The sequence below is a fragment of the Salmo salar genome, chromosome 03 (genome assembly GCF_965601325.2).
Source record: "Salmo salar chromosome 03, fSalSal1, whole genome shotgun sequence".
In the NCBI taxonomy this organism is placed as follows: Eukaryota; Metazoa; Chordata; class Actinopteri; order Salmoniformes; family Salmonidae; genus Salmo; species Salmo salar.
The window spans coordinates 8,064,889-8,080,310 of NC_138293.1; the positions used below are offsets into that span (position 1 = coordinate 8,064,889).

Here is a 15,422-nt window from a genome sequence, read left to right on the forward strand (position 1 = left end):
ACATCATGCATTGCTACAAATATCTTCATTCATCAATAATCTTTGCCCGACTTTTTTGGACCTGGCCTTATACCAATATTTAGGAATCCGATGGGGACAAATACCAATACACCCTAATGTCTATTGGTGTAATGTGTGGGAGGAGTAGCTGACCAGGAGGGTGAAGTTAATGATTACAGTATATTATGAAATGTTCAGATAGAAATGCGTTGTGTAGAACAGATTATTATTAATATTTTTGTTATTTTTATTTAACTAGGCAAGTCAGTTTTAAGAACAAATTCTTATGTACAATGATGGCCTACCCCAGCCAAACTCGGACGATGCTGGGCCAATTGTGCACCGCCCTATGGGACTCCCAACCACGGCCGGATGTGATGCAGCCACAAACGTGTCCATTTGATATCTAAGATTAAAACAGAGTTGAGTTTGCATATTAATGAATAGTTTCACAGACCAAATCAATCTGTAATATTGTGCATTTATCCCTGTTCTTTTCAAACCCCACACACATCTGTTGTGAACTACTCAGGTCAAGGCCTAGGGTTACCAGGTGCCATAGGCCTATGCAGAGCATAAAGATAAAAACCAAAAAAACAGGACAGTCCAATGATGCCATGAGTGAGTAAATATCCCAACTCAACTCTGTCTTAATGGGATAGTTCACTCAAATCACAAAATGTAATATTGGTTTCCTTACCTTGTAAGCAGTCTAAGACTGCGATCCATGCTTTTGTTGACCTGCCCATTGTCTCCAAATGCTAACGTTGTGTAAATAAAGTTTGATTTGAAAATGTCATTCAAAATAGCAATGCAAAACACTTTGCTTATTTGTCAAATCCTTCAGAATCTATGTGTTCTATTTGGCCTGGTTAAATGAAGGTTACATAAAAAATACATTAAATGTTGACATGAACCCAGTTAAAGCCAGTGAACATGTCTTCTATTCAACAATCTAACGTCAAATAAATATACCAACATAAAATTATAATTGACACATCTCTTCTCTCTAGCGGGCCAATATTGTGTTGGAATGCACAACTCCACTTCATGATAAGCCTAACTTCAAATATGCTCAATAGGCTACTACATTTTAAGATGATAAAATATGATGAACTTTCTTCGTTGTTATGACATTTTGTCATATCTTCTGAAATGCTTTTAAATGGTTAATTGTACTCATAAGGTACTGAATTAAAAACAAACCAAAACAACAGACCTTATAAGGATAGAGACAAACAAGGAAGCATGCAGAGGTGAAGAGGAGATAGAGGAGGGGTATGAGACAGATACACTATAAAAGCAGAGAGCGGTGAGTGAAAGAATTAGAAAGTCAAAAGAATAGAAAAGAAAGAGTTCACACTTTGGTAAGACAATTGTTTTACTTCTTGTATCCATTTTTTGCATCAATCTTTTATTTTTCTCCTTTAGCTAACTTATGCTCTTTCACCTGTGTTAATCAATACAAACAAACAGATAGAGAGACAGACAGACAGAAGACAAGATGAAGGTCCTACTCGTTCTGGCGATGATGTTCCTCGGGGCCTCTGCCCACCCCTGCCCCCATACCTTTGCAGGTGAGCATCAATGCTATCATGATCATGTCAAACCCAGAGTGGCTACTGTATACTTTGAGTTTGGAAGTGGTGTTGTTTTCAGTTTTAATTGTCTTTAGGGGTAAAATAACCAAATTATGAAAGAGGTTGGTTAAACATTTCCAGTTAAGATAGTCTGTTTATAAGGAATTGACTTAAGTCACAGAGTAACATATTTCTAATGTAAACTACTCAGAAGTGGTAGGGGGTATGTTGAGTCATTTTTTACATTCAGCATCACTACATCATAGTATTCTTTCTAACAAATATATCTACATATATCTCAAGATGTTGTGTATCCCTGGAAATAATCAGAATTCATGTAAACATAACAGTTTTGAAAACATAGCTTGTCCAAAAAAAGAGGTCTCAGGGTATGGGGTAATAGAGAATGGGTAAGTTGAGCCGCCAGTTGTCTTGAACGGGGATGTTGTGCCAATTCATAGGCAAGTTCTCTACATTTGAGTCTACTAAACCCATGAAAATGTCTGCCGGATTCTTGATATGTTTAATAAGATCAGACTCCATGTCATGACTCTATCAGACTCTATCAAAGCCTCTCTTTCTCACAGGAACATGTTTGTTTTCTTGTTTGTCAATGTTCCTCTTCAGTGTCACTCTGTCAATTTTTCCTCCCTAACTGCTGCTTGAATGGACTTTTTCCCTTCTCTCACTTCCTTGGCTGCTCTTTCAAGAACCTCAAGGGAGGCTAGACCCCTGCTTGTTTTGCATTTGTATACACGGGGCATGATCGTGCATTTTTATTGCTACAGAGCAGACACTACCTTGAGTTCATATGCATGACAAATGGAAAAAATACTATGCATATTATGTATAAAACTGACTAAATGTAATTAGCATTTGTATGGGGTGTGTTGAGCTATTGGCTTAACTTGTCCCTGGCCAAATGACACAATTTACCCCAAAGCAACCATTTTGACTGTATTAGCTCATGCAGCTACAGGGATGCACTTTCATGCTAGGTTTAGGACCTCATATTGTTGCTTATAGAGACCCCAACTGATATATGAAAGAGTCTTAAAACAACCTATTTTGTTTTAGATACAAGCACCATGAAATCTATAACACAATACATTTATTTGACTTTGTGGAATTCCGTTTTTTGGAACTAGCAACACTTTCTCCATGTTTCTTCCTTCATGAAATGATGACCACTTCCTAAATGTTTGGTCACATTCATTTAATTAATGTCGTGTATGGTTTCCTAGAAACAAGGGGTTGCTCAACTAACCCGTTGGCACAACGTACCCCACTCTCCCCTACAGCCTTACCTCTGTTTTACTTGCTATATTATTAGCTCTGTCTGTTTGTATCACTTGTTTTCTCTCTCCTATCTCTCTTGTTCTCCCTCTTTTAGATAATTCAACAGTTAAACTACTAGAGAATTATGTCATTGAGCAATGCACTGGTCATGCTGCTTGGTACAAACTGGGGTCCTACTGTATTAAGCACTTCAACCAGATGTTGGACTATACGTCAGCTGAGGTAAATTCAGACTTCTCTCAGGTTTTATCCCACGTATCCATGATGTCTCAGTTAAAGGTAGACATACAGTAGTGTACCTCACCACTGGGCACAGATGTCACATCTAGTTTTGATGGATTGAGTTGTCAAGTATCGTGAATTCAAAGTGAAATAAACAACAATTTGAACCATGTCATTGGATTTAGGTTAAACTTTGGGTGAAAAAAAATCCTAAATTCCTGTACTGTACGCTAATGACTTTTTCCTAATCCAACCAGTTTTCCACATTGATTCAATGTCATCAGAAGGAAAAACATAGATTTTTTGATTGAAACGACATGGTAACAACTTTGATTTGATTTAACAAGTTTGTGCCCACTGGGTCTATATCTGCTGTGTGATTTTACCTCCATAAGTAACTCTCAAAGCATCATCAATATTAATCCAACTCTAAATATGTTTTCTCTGTTTCCTTAATGTCTACATCACACAGAATCACTGCAAATCTGTGAAGACTGGTGCTCATCTGGTATCAACCCACAATGCTGAGGAAAACAATGCCCTGGATGAATTCACTCAGTGGAGCAGCCGACCAAACCCTCGCATCTGGCTCGGTGGTTATGCACTAACTGACCCTTCACAGGTGTTAATAATCATAAGAACTAGTGGTGGGCACCAAAATCCATGATATCGATATTGCTTGATGTATCAATATGAGCAAGGCATATCGTGATATTGGTTTATCCCTTCCTGTTAACATACACTTTTATGTAAAAGGGTATACATGATTGTGCCTCTTACAGACCTTCTCACAGGCTCTCAACTGAGCATACATAATTGCCTGCTATTGGGCCATCGACAATGGATGGAAACTGGTTGGGTGGGTTTAGGCTTCTAGAACATTCACACCTGGTCCAATGGGCAATCAGCAAGCCGTTGTCTAGACTTCATAGAACCGTGGAAGTCAACAGAAAAGTGAACATTCATGTGGTTGCAAGGTTGTCATGAAGCCAGTATATACACTGAGTGTATAAACATTAGGAACACCTTCCTAATATTGGTTTTGAAAGCATTCCACAGGGATGCTGGCAAGGGAAATGTTGACTCCAATGCTTCCCACAGTTGTGTCAAGTTGGCTGGATGTCCTTTGGGTGGTGGACCATTCTTGATACACACGGGAAACTGTTGAGCATGAAAAACCAAGCAGTGTTACTTTTATTCACACACTCAAACCAGTGCGCCTGCCACCTACTACCATACCTCGTTCAAAGGCACCTAAATATTTTGTCTTGTCCATTCACCCTCTGAATGGCACATATACACAATCCATGACTCAATTGTCTCAAGGCTTAAAAATCCTTCTTTAGCCTGTCTCCCTTCCTTCATCTATACAAATGTAAGTATATTTAACAAGTGACATCGATAAGGGATCATAGCTTTAACCTGGATTCACCTGGTCAGTCTATGTCATGGGAAGAGCAGGTGTTCCTAATGTTGTTTACACTCATTGTATATCAATATTGTTTGGGGAAAAAATGCAACTGTATTGACATCAACTTTTTGATATCGGTGCCCATCACTAATATGAACTGACTAAAATGAATCTCAAAACAAGTAGTGTTCACTGTTCAAATTGGCCATCATTAGCAAAAGCAGGTGGGCAACACCAGTTATACCCCCTTGCTTGCCCCTATGTTTTGGTCAGTTATATGTCCTGCTCTCTCTCTCTCACAGGCTAGCAACTTCCTCTGGACCGATGGGTCTAATATGGATTTCTCTGCCTGGATTCAGGAACCCAAGCAACCATCCGGTGATGGACGTTGCATGGAGATGAACTTGTTCGGTAAGCAAGGGATAACTGGCTGTGGTTGGAATTGTGCTGGTGAAACCTTTACATTTCTACTGCTTGAGTACTGGCACTTCTTCTAGAATATTCTGGGACCTTTTTTTTTATTCCAAAAGGTGTTGTGGGGGTGGGAGGCAAGAAAATGTTTCATTTTATTTTTGTTTCTGACATATCATGACATATTCTAAGAATACTATACATTTCTTTCATTTAACGTCTCCATCTCTATTCATCTTCTCAGAAACCGGCAAATGGAATGATAAACCATGTAGCCAGAAGAACTTCTTTGTGTGTGCCTTTAAACCTGACGGAGGCTGCCCAAGAGTGGAAGATACCGATAGATTGGAGCCTGAGGTGTCTCAGTTGAATCCGATGACAGATGAGTAGTATATACCTGTCAGATATGCTTTGCCTTATATAGCTTTAGTCTCAGACATCACAACGACACCAGGACCCTGTAAAACGTTAGAGAAAACCCATGGCTCAAAGACAAAGCTTTTGTTGGATTAAAGATTTCCACATCACAGTCAGTTTCAATCCACCCAAAGTATGAATTTCTGATACTGGTTGTATTTGAATATTCTAAACACATTGCATTTGAGAATACTATATTTTGTCAGAAAACAATGTAACCCAATCTATTTTCTGGATGAATGGTGTTGATATTGCTTCAGTTGTTTGGAAGATGAGACATTACGCATTGCTTGGTTAGCAAATAAAAATGAATATTTTCATCCATCTTATCCATGACCTCCCTCTCTTTTCTAAACTGGCGATTCAACAAGTGTCTCCACAATTCCCTCTTGTGATTCCTCATGCAGCTGTAGGCCTATACATTTACCACAACTATTCACTTACTATGTAGACAGACAGTAAGTAATGCACTTCAAATGAGATGAACCCAATTCAATTCCCTAAATGGATATGTGCTGGTTGGGACAACATGCCACGAATAGATGATACTTTAGTTAACATCCACTATAAGATTAAAGGATGCTGCATCAGAGTGAGGGGCTGAAGCAGCCTTGACAGGTTAGAGATGGACAATAGGTTGAACCCATAGATTTAGAATGAAATCCCATACCTTCCCATTCATTGCCCTGTTGGAGTAGTGCACCCAAACAGAGAGCATGAGTGATTGGACTTCAATACATTTTCACGCAAGGCCACTTATTTTAAAAACAAGTAGACGCTATTGTAGCGTCGTTAGCTTAGCTCTGCTTTAGAAAGATTATACTCAAATCAGTCACATCGTTGGTTTAGAGCGCAGCTGTGCATTAGGTTAAACGTGATTGCTCTGTCCAAACAAGAATGAGTTCAGCTGAATTGCTGCAAAACTGTTAACAAGTCAAGTGTCTGTCCAATCAGCAACCTCTGATAAATAATGGGAAGGGGGCCGGTGCGGTTTTAGACACATGAACCAATGTGGCGTGCTTCTTTACATATGGCCAAAATATGTTTATCTTGTTATTAGAATTGCAGACTTCGCCCTCATTACAGGTAAACTGTCAAATTGTACAAATGCTGTGATTCCTTATAAACACGAGGGTTTCTCATGTGGAATTGCAAGGATTAATGTAGCCTAAATAAAGATGAGATTGTAGTTACATGAAAACATTTGTATTATTTGCCTTCCAGGTTTCTATTTTATGGAGCTCGATTGGTGAAATTAGGCTACAGAAATGATTGTAAATGAAGATGTTTCCATAATTGAATGATTTCTAATGAATAGCCTTGTTTTACATGGAAATGCTAAAGAAATATTGGACTTCCACTGTAGCCTAGGCTAACCTAGTCTTGTTTTCGATGGTGAGAGTTAATATATTACCCTGTTCAATTTAGAGTTGATCATTTAGGACATCTGTCTACAAAATTGCCCTGCATGGCACAGCCTAGTATTATAAGGGTGTACGACTTTCAAAATTGCTCAGTTGGTAGAGCAGGGTGCTTGTAACACCAGGGTAGTGGGTTTGATTCCTGGGACCACCCACATGTAAAATGTATTCACGCATGACTGTAAGACGCTTTGGATAAAAGTGTCTGCTAAATGGCACATTATATTATTATTATTATTATGTCAATGTGAAATAAATTGTAGTAAGATAATGTGTAGAGAATGAGTTTTACATTCCTTGATAAATGATGGTTTATTTGTCCTAAAACATGTTCATGAGGTTAGTTCAGCCACAAACCGCAGCTGAAACACAACTTGCTCTTCCACTAATGGTACAAGAGTAATTTTTGACTGTGCAATTGAAATCAAGGTGAGAGTGAGGTTGGCTCTAAAATGCAGGTGCTGGGGAATGCAGTGCAATCAGGTTTAGGCAACTGCCTTATCTAGCCTTATCTCCTAAAATGTGGGTCTGAACCACTTTTGAAGGCTAAAATGCAGCTAAACTAAAGACACTATAACAGCTGCTTGTCTTCACTATTCAAATTGATCATCATGATAAAATCCAGAAGAGTTGTCATGGCCCCCCAACTGCTTCTGTCCTCATGCTTGGTCTCTGTCTGTCTGTTCTCCCATAGCCTCACCAGTACCTCTGCACTGTCAGATACCTTTCGCCTTATAGCTTAGTCTCAGACATCACAACCACACCAAAACTCTACAAAATGTTAGAGAAAGCCCATGGTTCAAAGACAAAGCCTTTGTCAGTTCAAGATTTCCATCACAGTCAAGATTTTACAAAAAGGACTGTGATTAAAAAGGCTAAACACAGTGTACTTGAGACTTCTGTACATCGATTTCTTGCTCTTTGTGAATCTATTTTCATAATGAATGATGTTGATATTGCTTCAGTTATTTTAATTTGAGACATCATGCATTGCTACAAATATCTTCATTCACCAATAATCTTTGCCTGACATTTTTTGGACCTGGCATCATACCAATATTTAGCAGGCTGATGGGGACAAATACCAATACACCCTAATGTCTATTGGTGTAATGTGTGGGAGGAGTAGCTGACCAGGAGGATGAAGATAATGATTACAGTATATTATGAAAGGCTGAAATCAGAGGACATAACGTTTCAGAATGTTCAGATAGAAGTGCAACATGTAGAACAGATATGATTGACACGCACGACTCAGCCCGTACTCTACACAGACTGGTGAGGCATAACCAATCAGAGCTGCAGTAGGCCTATATGCAAATAGACCATTGCCATATATGGATTTGTGCCATTTACTTTGATCTGGACTGTGTTTACAGCTGTGGTCGTGAGTAGATGTGCTTGTTTAGAGATCACAGTGAGAGCTGCATGTAGCCACATGTGCACATTTTGTTCATATCCTTTGCCAGTTAGTGAGTTATTAGCCAAGTTATAGATCATTTGTAGTCAGCAATATGGGAGGGATTGCTTCCTACAAGAGCACAAAACGTTTACATTTCTTTTCATCTTTGAAAAGCAAGTCAAGTAAAGAGCATTTTTATGTCTTAAAGGGGCAGTGTTGTATTTTGAGACAGGCTTGAATAAGTTAAGTAGCCAATAGGCAGAGTGTAGCATAATTTGTCTGACTCTCTGTAATAATGCATTCTATTTTGTAAAGTGGTTTCTTGCATCAAACAACAACACAATTTTCAGTCACCTCCTTGTCTGAAGGACAAGTGGTTAAACAGGTTAATGTCAACAACTGGGGTACTGATCTCCCTCCATCTGATGGTTTCACCACTATTATGGTTGTTGTGGACAGATTGTCTAAATCCTGTTGTTTTATCCCTCTCTGTGGTCTCCCTACCACTCTCCAGGTCGCTGAGGTACTGTTCCAGCAGGTCTTCCGGAACTATGGCCTTCCGGAGGACATCGTCTCTGACCGTGGTGCCCAATTCACATCACGGGTATGGAAAGCCTTCATGGAGAAGCTGGGGGTCACGGTCAGCCTCACTTCCGGGTACCGGCCTCAGTCTGACGGGCAGGTGGAGAGGATGAACCAGGAGCTGGGGAGGTTCCTGAAGAGTCACTGCTAGGAGAGGCAGGGGGAGCGGGCACGATTCCTTCCGAGTACGCCCAGAATTCATTGCGTCACTCCTCCACCGGGCTGACTCCCTTCCAGTGTGTTCTGGGTTATCAGCCAGCCATGGCTAAATAGACCCCGAGCCAGACCGAAGCTCCTGCGGTTGACGAGTGGTTCAGGCACGCAGAAAATGTTTGGAACGATGCCCAAGTGAGGCTCCAGCGCATCGTCCGCCGCCAGAAGGAGCAGGTGGATCGCCACCGTAGTGAGGCTCCCGTGTTCCATCCTGGTGATCGCGTCTGGCTCTCCACCAGGAACCTCCCACTCCGCCTGTCCTGTATGAAGCTGAGCCCCCGGTTTATGGGGCCGTTCAAGGTCCTCCAGAGGGTCAACAAGGTGACATATAGATTACAGCTCCCCACCAACTACCGGATCTTACCCTTTTTTCATGTTTCCCTCCTCAGGCCGGTGGTTCCTGGACCCCTGGCTGATGCCATCCCCACGACACCCCTCCGGAGGCCTCCCCTGGACATCGAGGGAAGCCCCGCCTATGCCGTCAGATCCCTCTTGGATGTTGTGGGGGTCGGCTTCAGTATGTGGTGGACTGGGAGGGGTAAGGTTCAGAGGAGCAGTGTTGGATTCCGATGGATGACATTCTAGATCCCAACGTCATCTGAGATTTCCAACTTCGCAATCCACACTGGCCCGCTCCTCACCCTCGAGCTGTCCCCCTGACCGGTGTCAATCTTCAGCTGGAGCTGGGCGTCAATGGGGGGGGTATCGTCACGTCTACTCCCGCTTTGGCGCTTGATGTCGCCGGTTTACTAAACACCGGTCCTGGTAACCGATCATTATGCACACCTGTGCCCCATCATTAGTCTCACCTGGACTTCATCACTACCCTGATTACTTACCCTTTATCTAGCCCACTGTAGCATTACTCATCAGGCAGTATTGGTTTTGGTTACATTCAGTACGCTTCTCCTGTTTTGTATATTATTCATGTTTATTATTATTAAACTCACCTTCTGCACTTGTTTCCTGACTCCCTGCGTATACATTACAGTTATGATCAAATAGCTACAGTAACCTACTTGGCTGTAACTTAAAGCAGATACAGCCTCAGTGTTCACAGTAAACGTGCACTGGAAGTTACTGAATATTCAATTTTGTGCTCAGCAGAGCTGAAATTTGCTCAGTGCCGGAAAAAAATTGAGGGAACATTGGTGGCCACGCATGACGCCAACTCCATCAAGTTTGCTGACAACACAACAATGGTAGGCCTGGTCACCAACGGCAATGAGACGGCCTACAGGAAGAAGGTCAGAGAACTGGCAGTGTAGTTCCAGGACACCAGAGGTTTGGAGAGGGTCAAGAGCTGAAAGTTCCTCGGTATCCACATCACTGAGGACTTAACATGGTCCTCTCACACCAGAACAGTCGTGAAGAAGGCACGGCAATGCCTCTTTTCCCTCAGGAGGCTGAAACAATAAATGTGAGGAGCTCTAAATTAAAACAACTTAACTTCCTGATGAGCCAGGTCACATGACAGAGGTCAAGGTAACATTAACTGGGCATATCTAAAACAACCAGCAGGGGGAGACAAACACACCCAAATGGTAAATGAATACTCACGTAACAGAACGACTATTGATTTGATGCATTACTCCATTACGCTGCTGTGTACTGATTATTGGTTGCCATTACCATTAGAATGTTATCTATTTCTAATCTATTTATCCTGCTACTGGTCACTATTACTCCTGTTTACATGTATATATTACCATCAGTATATTACCATAAGTATTTACACTGAGTATACCAAACAGGAACAATTTCCTAATATTCAGTTGTGTCAAGTTGGCTGGATGTCCTTGGTGGACCATCCTTGATACACATGGGAGACTGTTGAGTGTGAAAAACCCAGCAGAGTTGTAGTTCTTGATACAAACAGGTGTGCCTGGCACCTACTACCATACCCCGTTCAAAGGCCCTTAAATCAGTTGTCTTGTCCATTCACCCACTGAATGGCACACATACACAATCCATGTCTCATTTGTCTCAAGGCTTAAAAATCCTTCTTTTACCTGTCTCCCTTCCTTCATCTATACGGATTAAAGTGGATTCAACAAGTGACATCAACAAGAGATCATAGCTTTAACCTGGATTCCCCTGGTCAGTTGATGTCACGGAAAGAGCAGGTGGTCCTAATGATATGTGCACTCACTGTATATCAATAGTGTGTGTATAGTCCCATGTGGCTCAGTTGGTAGAGCATGGTGTTTGCAACGCCAGGGTTGTGGGTTCAATTCCCACAGGGGACCAGTACAAAGAAAAAAAAGAAATAAAATGTATGAAATGTATGCATTCACTACCATAAGTCGCTCTGGATAAGAGCGTCTGCTAAATGACAAAAATGTATGGGGAAAGAATGCAACTGTATTAATTGACTAAAATGAATCTCAAAACAAGTAGTGTTCACTGTTCAAATTGGCCAGCAAAAGCAGGTGGGCAAAACCAGTTATACCCCCTCGCTTGCCCCTATGTTTTGGTCAGTTATATGTCCTGCTCTCTCTCTCTCACAGGCTAGCAACTTCCTCTGGGCCGATGGGTCTAATATGGATTTCTCTGCCTGGATTCAGGAACCCAAGCAACCATCCGGTGATGGACGTTGCATGGAGATGAACTGGCTCAATAAGCAAGAGAGGGGAGGGATAACTGGCTGTGGTTTGAATTGTGCTGGTGAAACCCCTACATTTCTACTGCTTGAGTACTGGCACTTCTTCTAGAATATTCTGGGACCTTTTTTTTTATTCCAGGTGGTGTTGTGGGGATGAGAGGAAAGAAAATGTTTCATTTTATTTTTGTTGATGACATATCATGACATATTCTAAGAATACTAATCATTTCTTTCATTTAATATCTCCATCTCTATTCATCTTCTCAAAAACCGGCAAATGGAATGATAAACCATGTAGCCAGAAGAACTTCTTTGTGTGTGCCTTTAAACCTGACGGAGGCTGCCCAAGAGTGGAAGATACCGATAGATTGGAGCCTGAGGTGTCTCAGTTGAATCTGATGACAGATGAGTAGTACAGTGGGGGGAAAAAGTATATGATCCCCTGCTGATTTTGTACGTTTGCTCACTTACAAAGAAATGATCATTCTATAATTTTAATAGTAGGTTTATTTGAACAGTGAGAGACAGAATAACAACAAAATAATCCAGAAAAACGCATGTCAAAAATGTTATAAAATGATTTGCATTTTAATGAGGGAAATAAGTATTTGACCCCTCTGCAAAACATGACTTAGTACTTGGTGGCAAAACACTTCTTGGCAATCACAGAGGGCAGACGTTTTTTGTAGTTGGCCACCAGGTTTGCACACATCTCAGGAGGGATTTTGTCCCACTCCTCTTTGCAGATCTTTGCCAAGTCATTAAGGTTTCGAGGCTGACATTTGGCAACTCGAACCTTCAGCTCCCTCCACAGATTTTCTATGGGATTAAGATCTGGAGACTCCCTTGGCCACTCCAGGACCTTAATGTGCTTCTTCTTGAGCCACTCCTTTGTTGCCTTGGCCGTGTGTTTTGGGTCATTGTCATGCTGGAATACCCAGCCACGACCCATTTTCAATGCCCTGGCTGAGGGAAGGAGGTTCTCACCCAAGATTTGACGGTACATGGCCCCGTCCATCGTCCCTTTGATGCGGTGAAGTTGTCCTGTCCCCTTAGATGAAAAACACCCCCAAAGCATAATGTTTCCACCTCCATGTTTGACAGTGGAGATGGTGTTCTTGGGGTCATAGGCAGCATTCCTTCTCCTCCAAACACAGCGAGTTGAGTTGATGTCAAAGAGCTCCATTTTGGTCTCATCTGACCACAACACTTTCACCAGTTGTCCTTTGAGTCATTCAGATGTTCATTGGCAAACTTCAGACGGGCATGTATATGTATTCTTGAGCAGGGGGACGTTGCGGGCGCTGCAGGATTTCAGTCATTCACGGCGTAGTGTGTTACCAATTGTTTTCTTGGTGACTATGGTCCCAGCTGCCTTGAGATCATTGACAAGATCCTCCCGTGTAGTTCTGGGCTGATTCCTCACCGTTCTCATGATCATTGCAACTCCACGAGGTGAGATCTTGCATGGAGCCCCAGGCCAAGGGATATTGACAGTTCTTTTGTGTTTCTTCCATTTGAGAATAATCGCACCAAATGCTGACACCTTCTCACCAAGCTGCTTGGCGATGGTCTTATAGCCCATTCCAGCCTTGTGTAGGTCTACAATCTTGTCCCTGACATCCTTGGAGAGCTCTTTGGTCTTGGCCATTGTGGAGAGTTTGGAATCTGATTGATTGCTTCTGTGGACAGGTGTCTTTTTTACAGGTAACAAGCTGCGGTTAGGAGCACTCCCTTTAAGAGTGAGCTCCTAATCTCAGCTCGTTACCTGTATAAAAGACACCTGGGAGCAGGAAATCTTTCTGATTGAGAGGGGGTCGAATACTTATTTCCCTCATTAAAATGCAAATCAATTTATAACGTTTTTTACATGCGTTTTTCTGGGTATTTTTTTGTTATTCTGTCTCTCACTGTTCAAATAAACCTACCATTAAAATTATAGACTGATCCTTTCTTTGTCAGTGGGCAAACGTACAAAATCAGCAGGGGATCAAATACTTTTTCCCCCACTGTATACCAAGCTTTTTATATACAAAGCCTTTTACATTTAAATTTAGCTCGTCATGCATATTTTGCTTTTAGCGACCCGCAGAAACAACTTTGAAGGTGAATAACCCCAAAATATAAAATCCTCAAAAATTGTTACTAGAAACCTGCACCTCTGTCAATAGAGCTCGATGCTTATGAATCAGATTTATAATGTTATGAAATCTGACTTTAATGTTGATGATATGTTCAAGAAAGAACCCACTGAACAATTAATAACATGAATTATCATATTTCTATTGGTAAAATGTATTTTATAATACAAGGAAGTGGAACTTCATCACCAAAGCAATCCCTCTTGGCAGTGTGGGTGGACTCCCTACTTAATTAAGGCACTGTTCTTTCACACACCGGACCCATAAAGCCAGAAAGAGTTGGCAGCCTTTGGCAGACAAGATGGCCTACCTGTGGCTGCTCTGAGGCCCCTCTCAGCATGGCCAGGTGGGTGAGCAGTACATTTTTTACATTTACATTTTAGTCATTTAGCAGACGCTCTTATCCAGAGTGACTTACAGTAGTGAAAGCATACATTTCATTTCATGCATATTTTTTTTTTTTGTACTGGCCCCCCGTGGGAATCGAACCCACAACCCTGGCGTTGCTCACACCATGCAGGCGTTGCAAACACCATGCCCTACCAACTGAGCCACAGGGAAGGCCAAGCAGTCTGACCAGGATGAAGGGGGTGAGGGACATGTTTTTGGTGTCCAGGGTGTCTGGGTTGTCCCTCCTCTGAGGGTCTCCCAGGATGTGGCCAGTCCTTGTGAGATCTCCCCTAAGAGGACACGTTCAGTTATTGGTCATGACATGAGATCCGGAGCCATGTATAAAACGGATCAGAAAACACTCTAAGAAAAAAAGGGTTCCAAAAGGGTTCTTGTCTTCGTAGGAACCCTTTTTGGTTCCAGGTTGGACCCTTTGGGGTTCCATGTAGAACCCTCTGTGGAAAGAGTTGTACATGGAACCAAAAGGGTTCTACCTGGAACCATAAAGGGTTCTTCAAAGACTTATCCTATGGGGATAGATGAAGAACCCTTTTTCTAAGAGTGGTGGGAGTGCTGGTCTAGGATCAGGTCCCTCCTGTCCATATACTTTAGTATTATTTTAAAGGCCAAACTGATCTTACATCAGCACTCCTACTCTGATGCTTTGGCAGTAATATCAATGTTGGGCCCTTAGAGAGCTGACTTACTGCTGTAGCTCCATCTTCTGGAAACCAGTCAAGGGAACATGGTTCTCCCCTCCAATCTCCGCCCTACACTCTAGACATTGTGCCTTATGGGTGGGTTGACCACACTGCAATAGAGTGAGTAAATCATTTGGCTGTTTGCTTAGCTAATGAACATAAAATATGAAACTAACGCAATTTTACATGAAGAACTTTGCTTACCTTATCCACAACACAGGGGTGACCATTCGGACAAGCTGTTGAGATTTGAGTCAAAACTGAGCTTATTATTACAGAAATGTCATTGTTTTTAACCCAAAATTGTATTAGCTGAATCTGAAAATAACAATTAATTTATATGTCTATACTGTCTATATGCTTCCTGTAGCACGATGTTAACAAATACAATTTCACAGAGGTGTAACTCGGATGATTTACTCAAAGTTCAAGTTATAGTACATGCATTTATCAGGTTAGGATTCAAAATGTCTGTACTTACAGTACCAGGAGAGTCCATAATCCACTTCACTCTGTGTTATAAGCCTTTGAGCGACAGCCAGCATGTCCTCAGGCATTGTGGGTAGAAAGGCACTCTGTTGGGATAGACATAAGCAGATAAAGGCAACTCTCACAGTCAACAAGGAG

The 15,422-nt window shown here is 41.6% G+C and overlaps 1 protein-coding gene and 1 long non-coding RNA gene across 2 annotated transcripts; one reads left to right on the top strand and one right to left on the bottom strand.

Moving 5' to 3' along the window:
- The first annotated feature begins 1,303 nt into the window (after positions 1-1,303).
- LOC145850509 (lectin) lies at positions 1,304-5,669 on the top strand. Its single transcript, XM_082973236.1, has 6 exons — positions 1,304-1,367; positions 1,477-1,577; positions 2,974-3,101; positions 3,574-3,723; positions 4,815-4,923; positions 5,168-5,669. Exons 2-6 carry the CDS (start codon positions 1,505-1,507, stop codon positions 5,311-5,313), a joined length of 606 nt encoding a protein of 201 aa, XP_082829362.1. The 5' UTR covers positions 1,304-1,367; positions 1,477-1,504; the 3' UTR covers positions 5,314-5,669.
- Positions 5,670-14,251: 8,582 nt separating this feature from the next.
- On the bottom strand, positions 14,252-15,364 carry LOC145877479 (uncharacterized). The gene is made up of 4 exons (XR_014391785.1): positions 15,277-15,364; positions 15,000-15,034; positions 14,802-14,905; positions 14,252-14,384 (listed from the first exon to the last, which is right to left on the bottom strand). It is a non-coding gene; the product is annotated as an uncharacterized LOC145877479 (long non-coding RNA).
- Positions 15,365-15,422: the final 58 nt, after the last annotated feature.

What these genes read in the sequence shown, in the direction of transcription:
- LOC145850509 (XM_082973236.1), top strand. Translation starts at nt 1,505, where the DNA reads ATGAAGGTCCTACTCGTTCTGGCGATGATGTTCCTCGGGGCCTCTGCC. An exon ending in CTGCCCCCATACCTTTGCAG is followed by an intron (nt 1,578 to 2,973) that starts GTGAGCATCAAT and finishes TCCCTCTTTTAG; the next exon opens with ATAATTCAACAGTTAAACTA. An exon ending in TGGACTATACGTCAGCTGAG is followed by an intron (nt 3,102 to 3,573) that starts GTAAATTCAGAC and finishes TACATCACACAG; the next exon opens with AATCACTGCAAATCTGTGAA.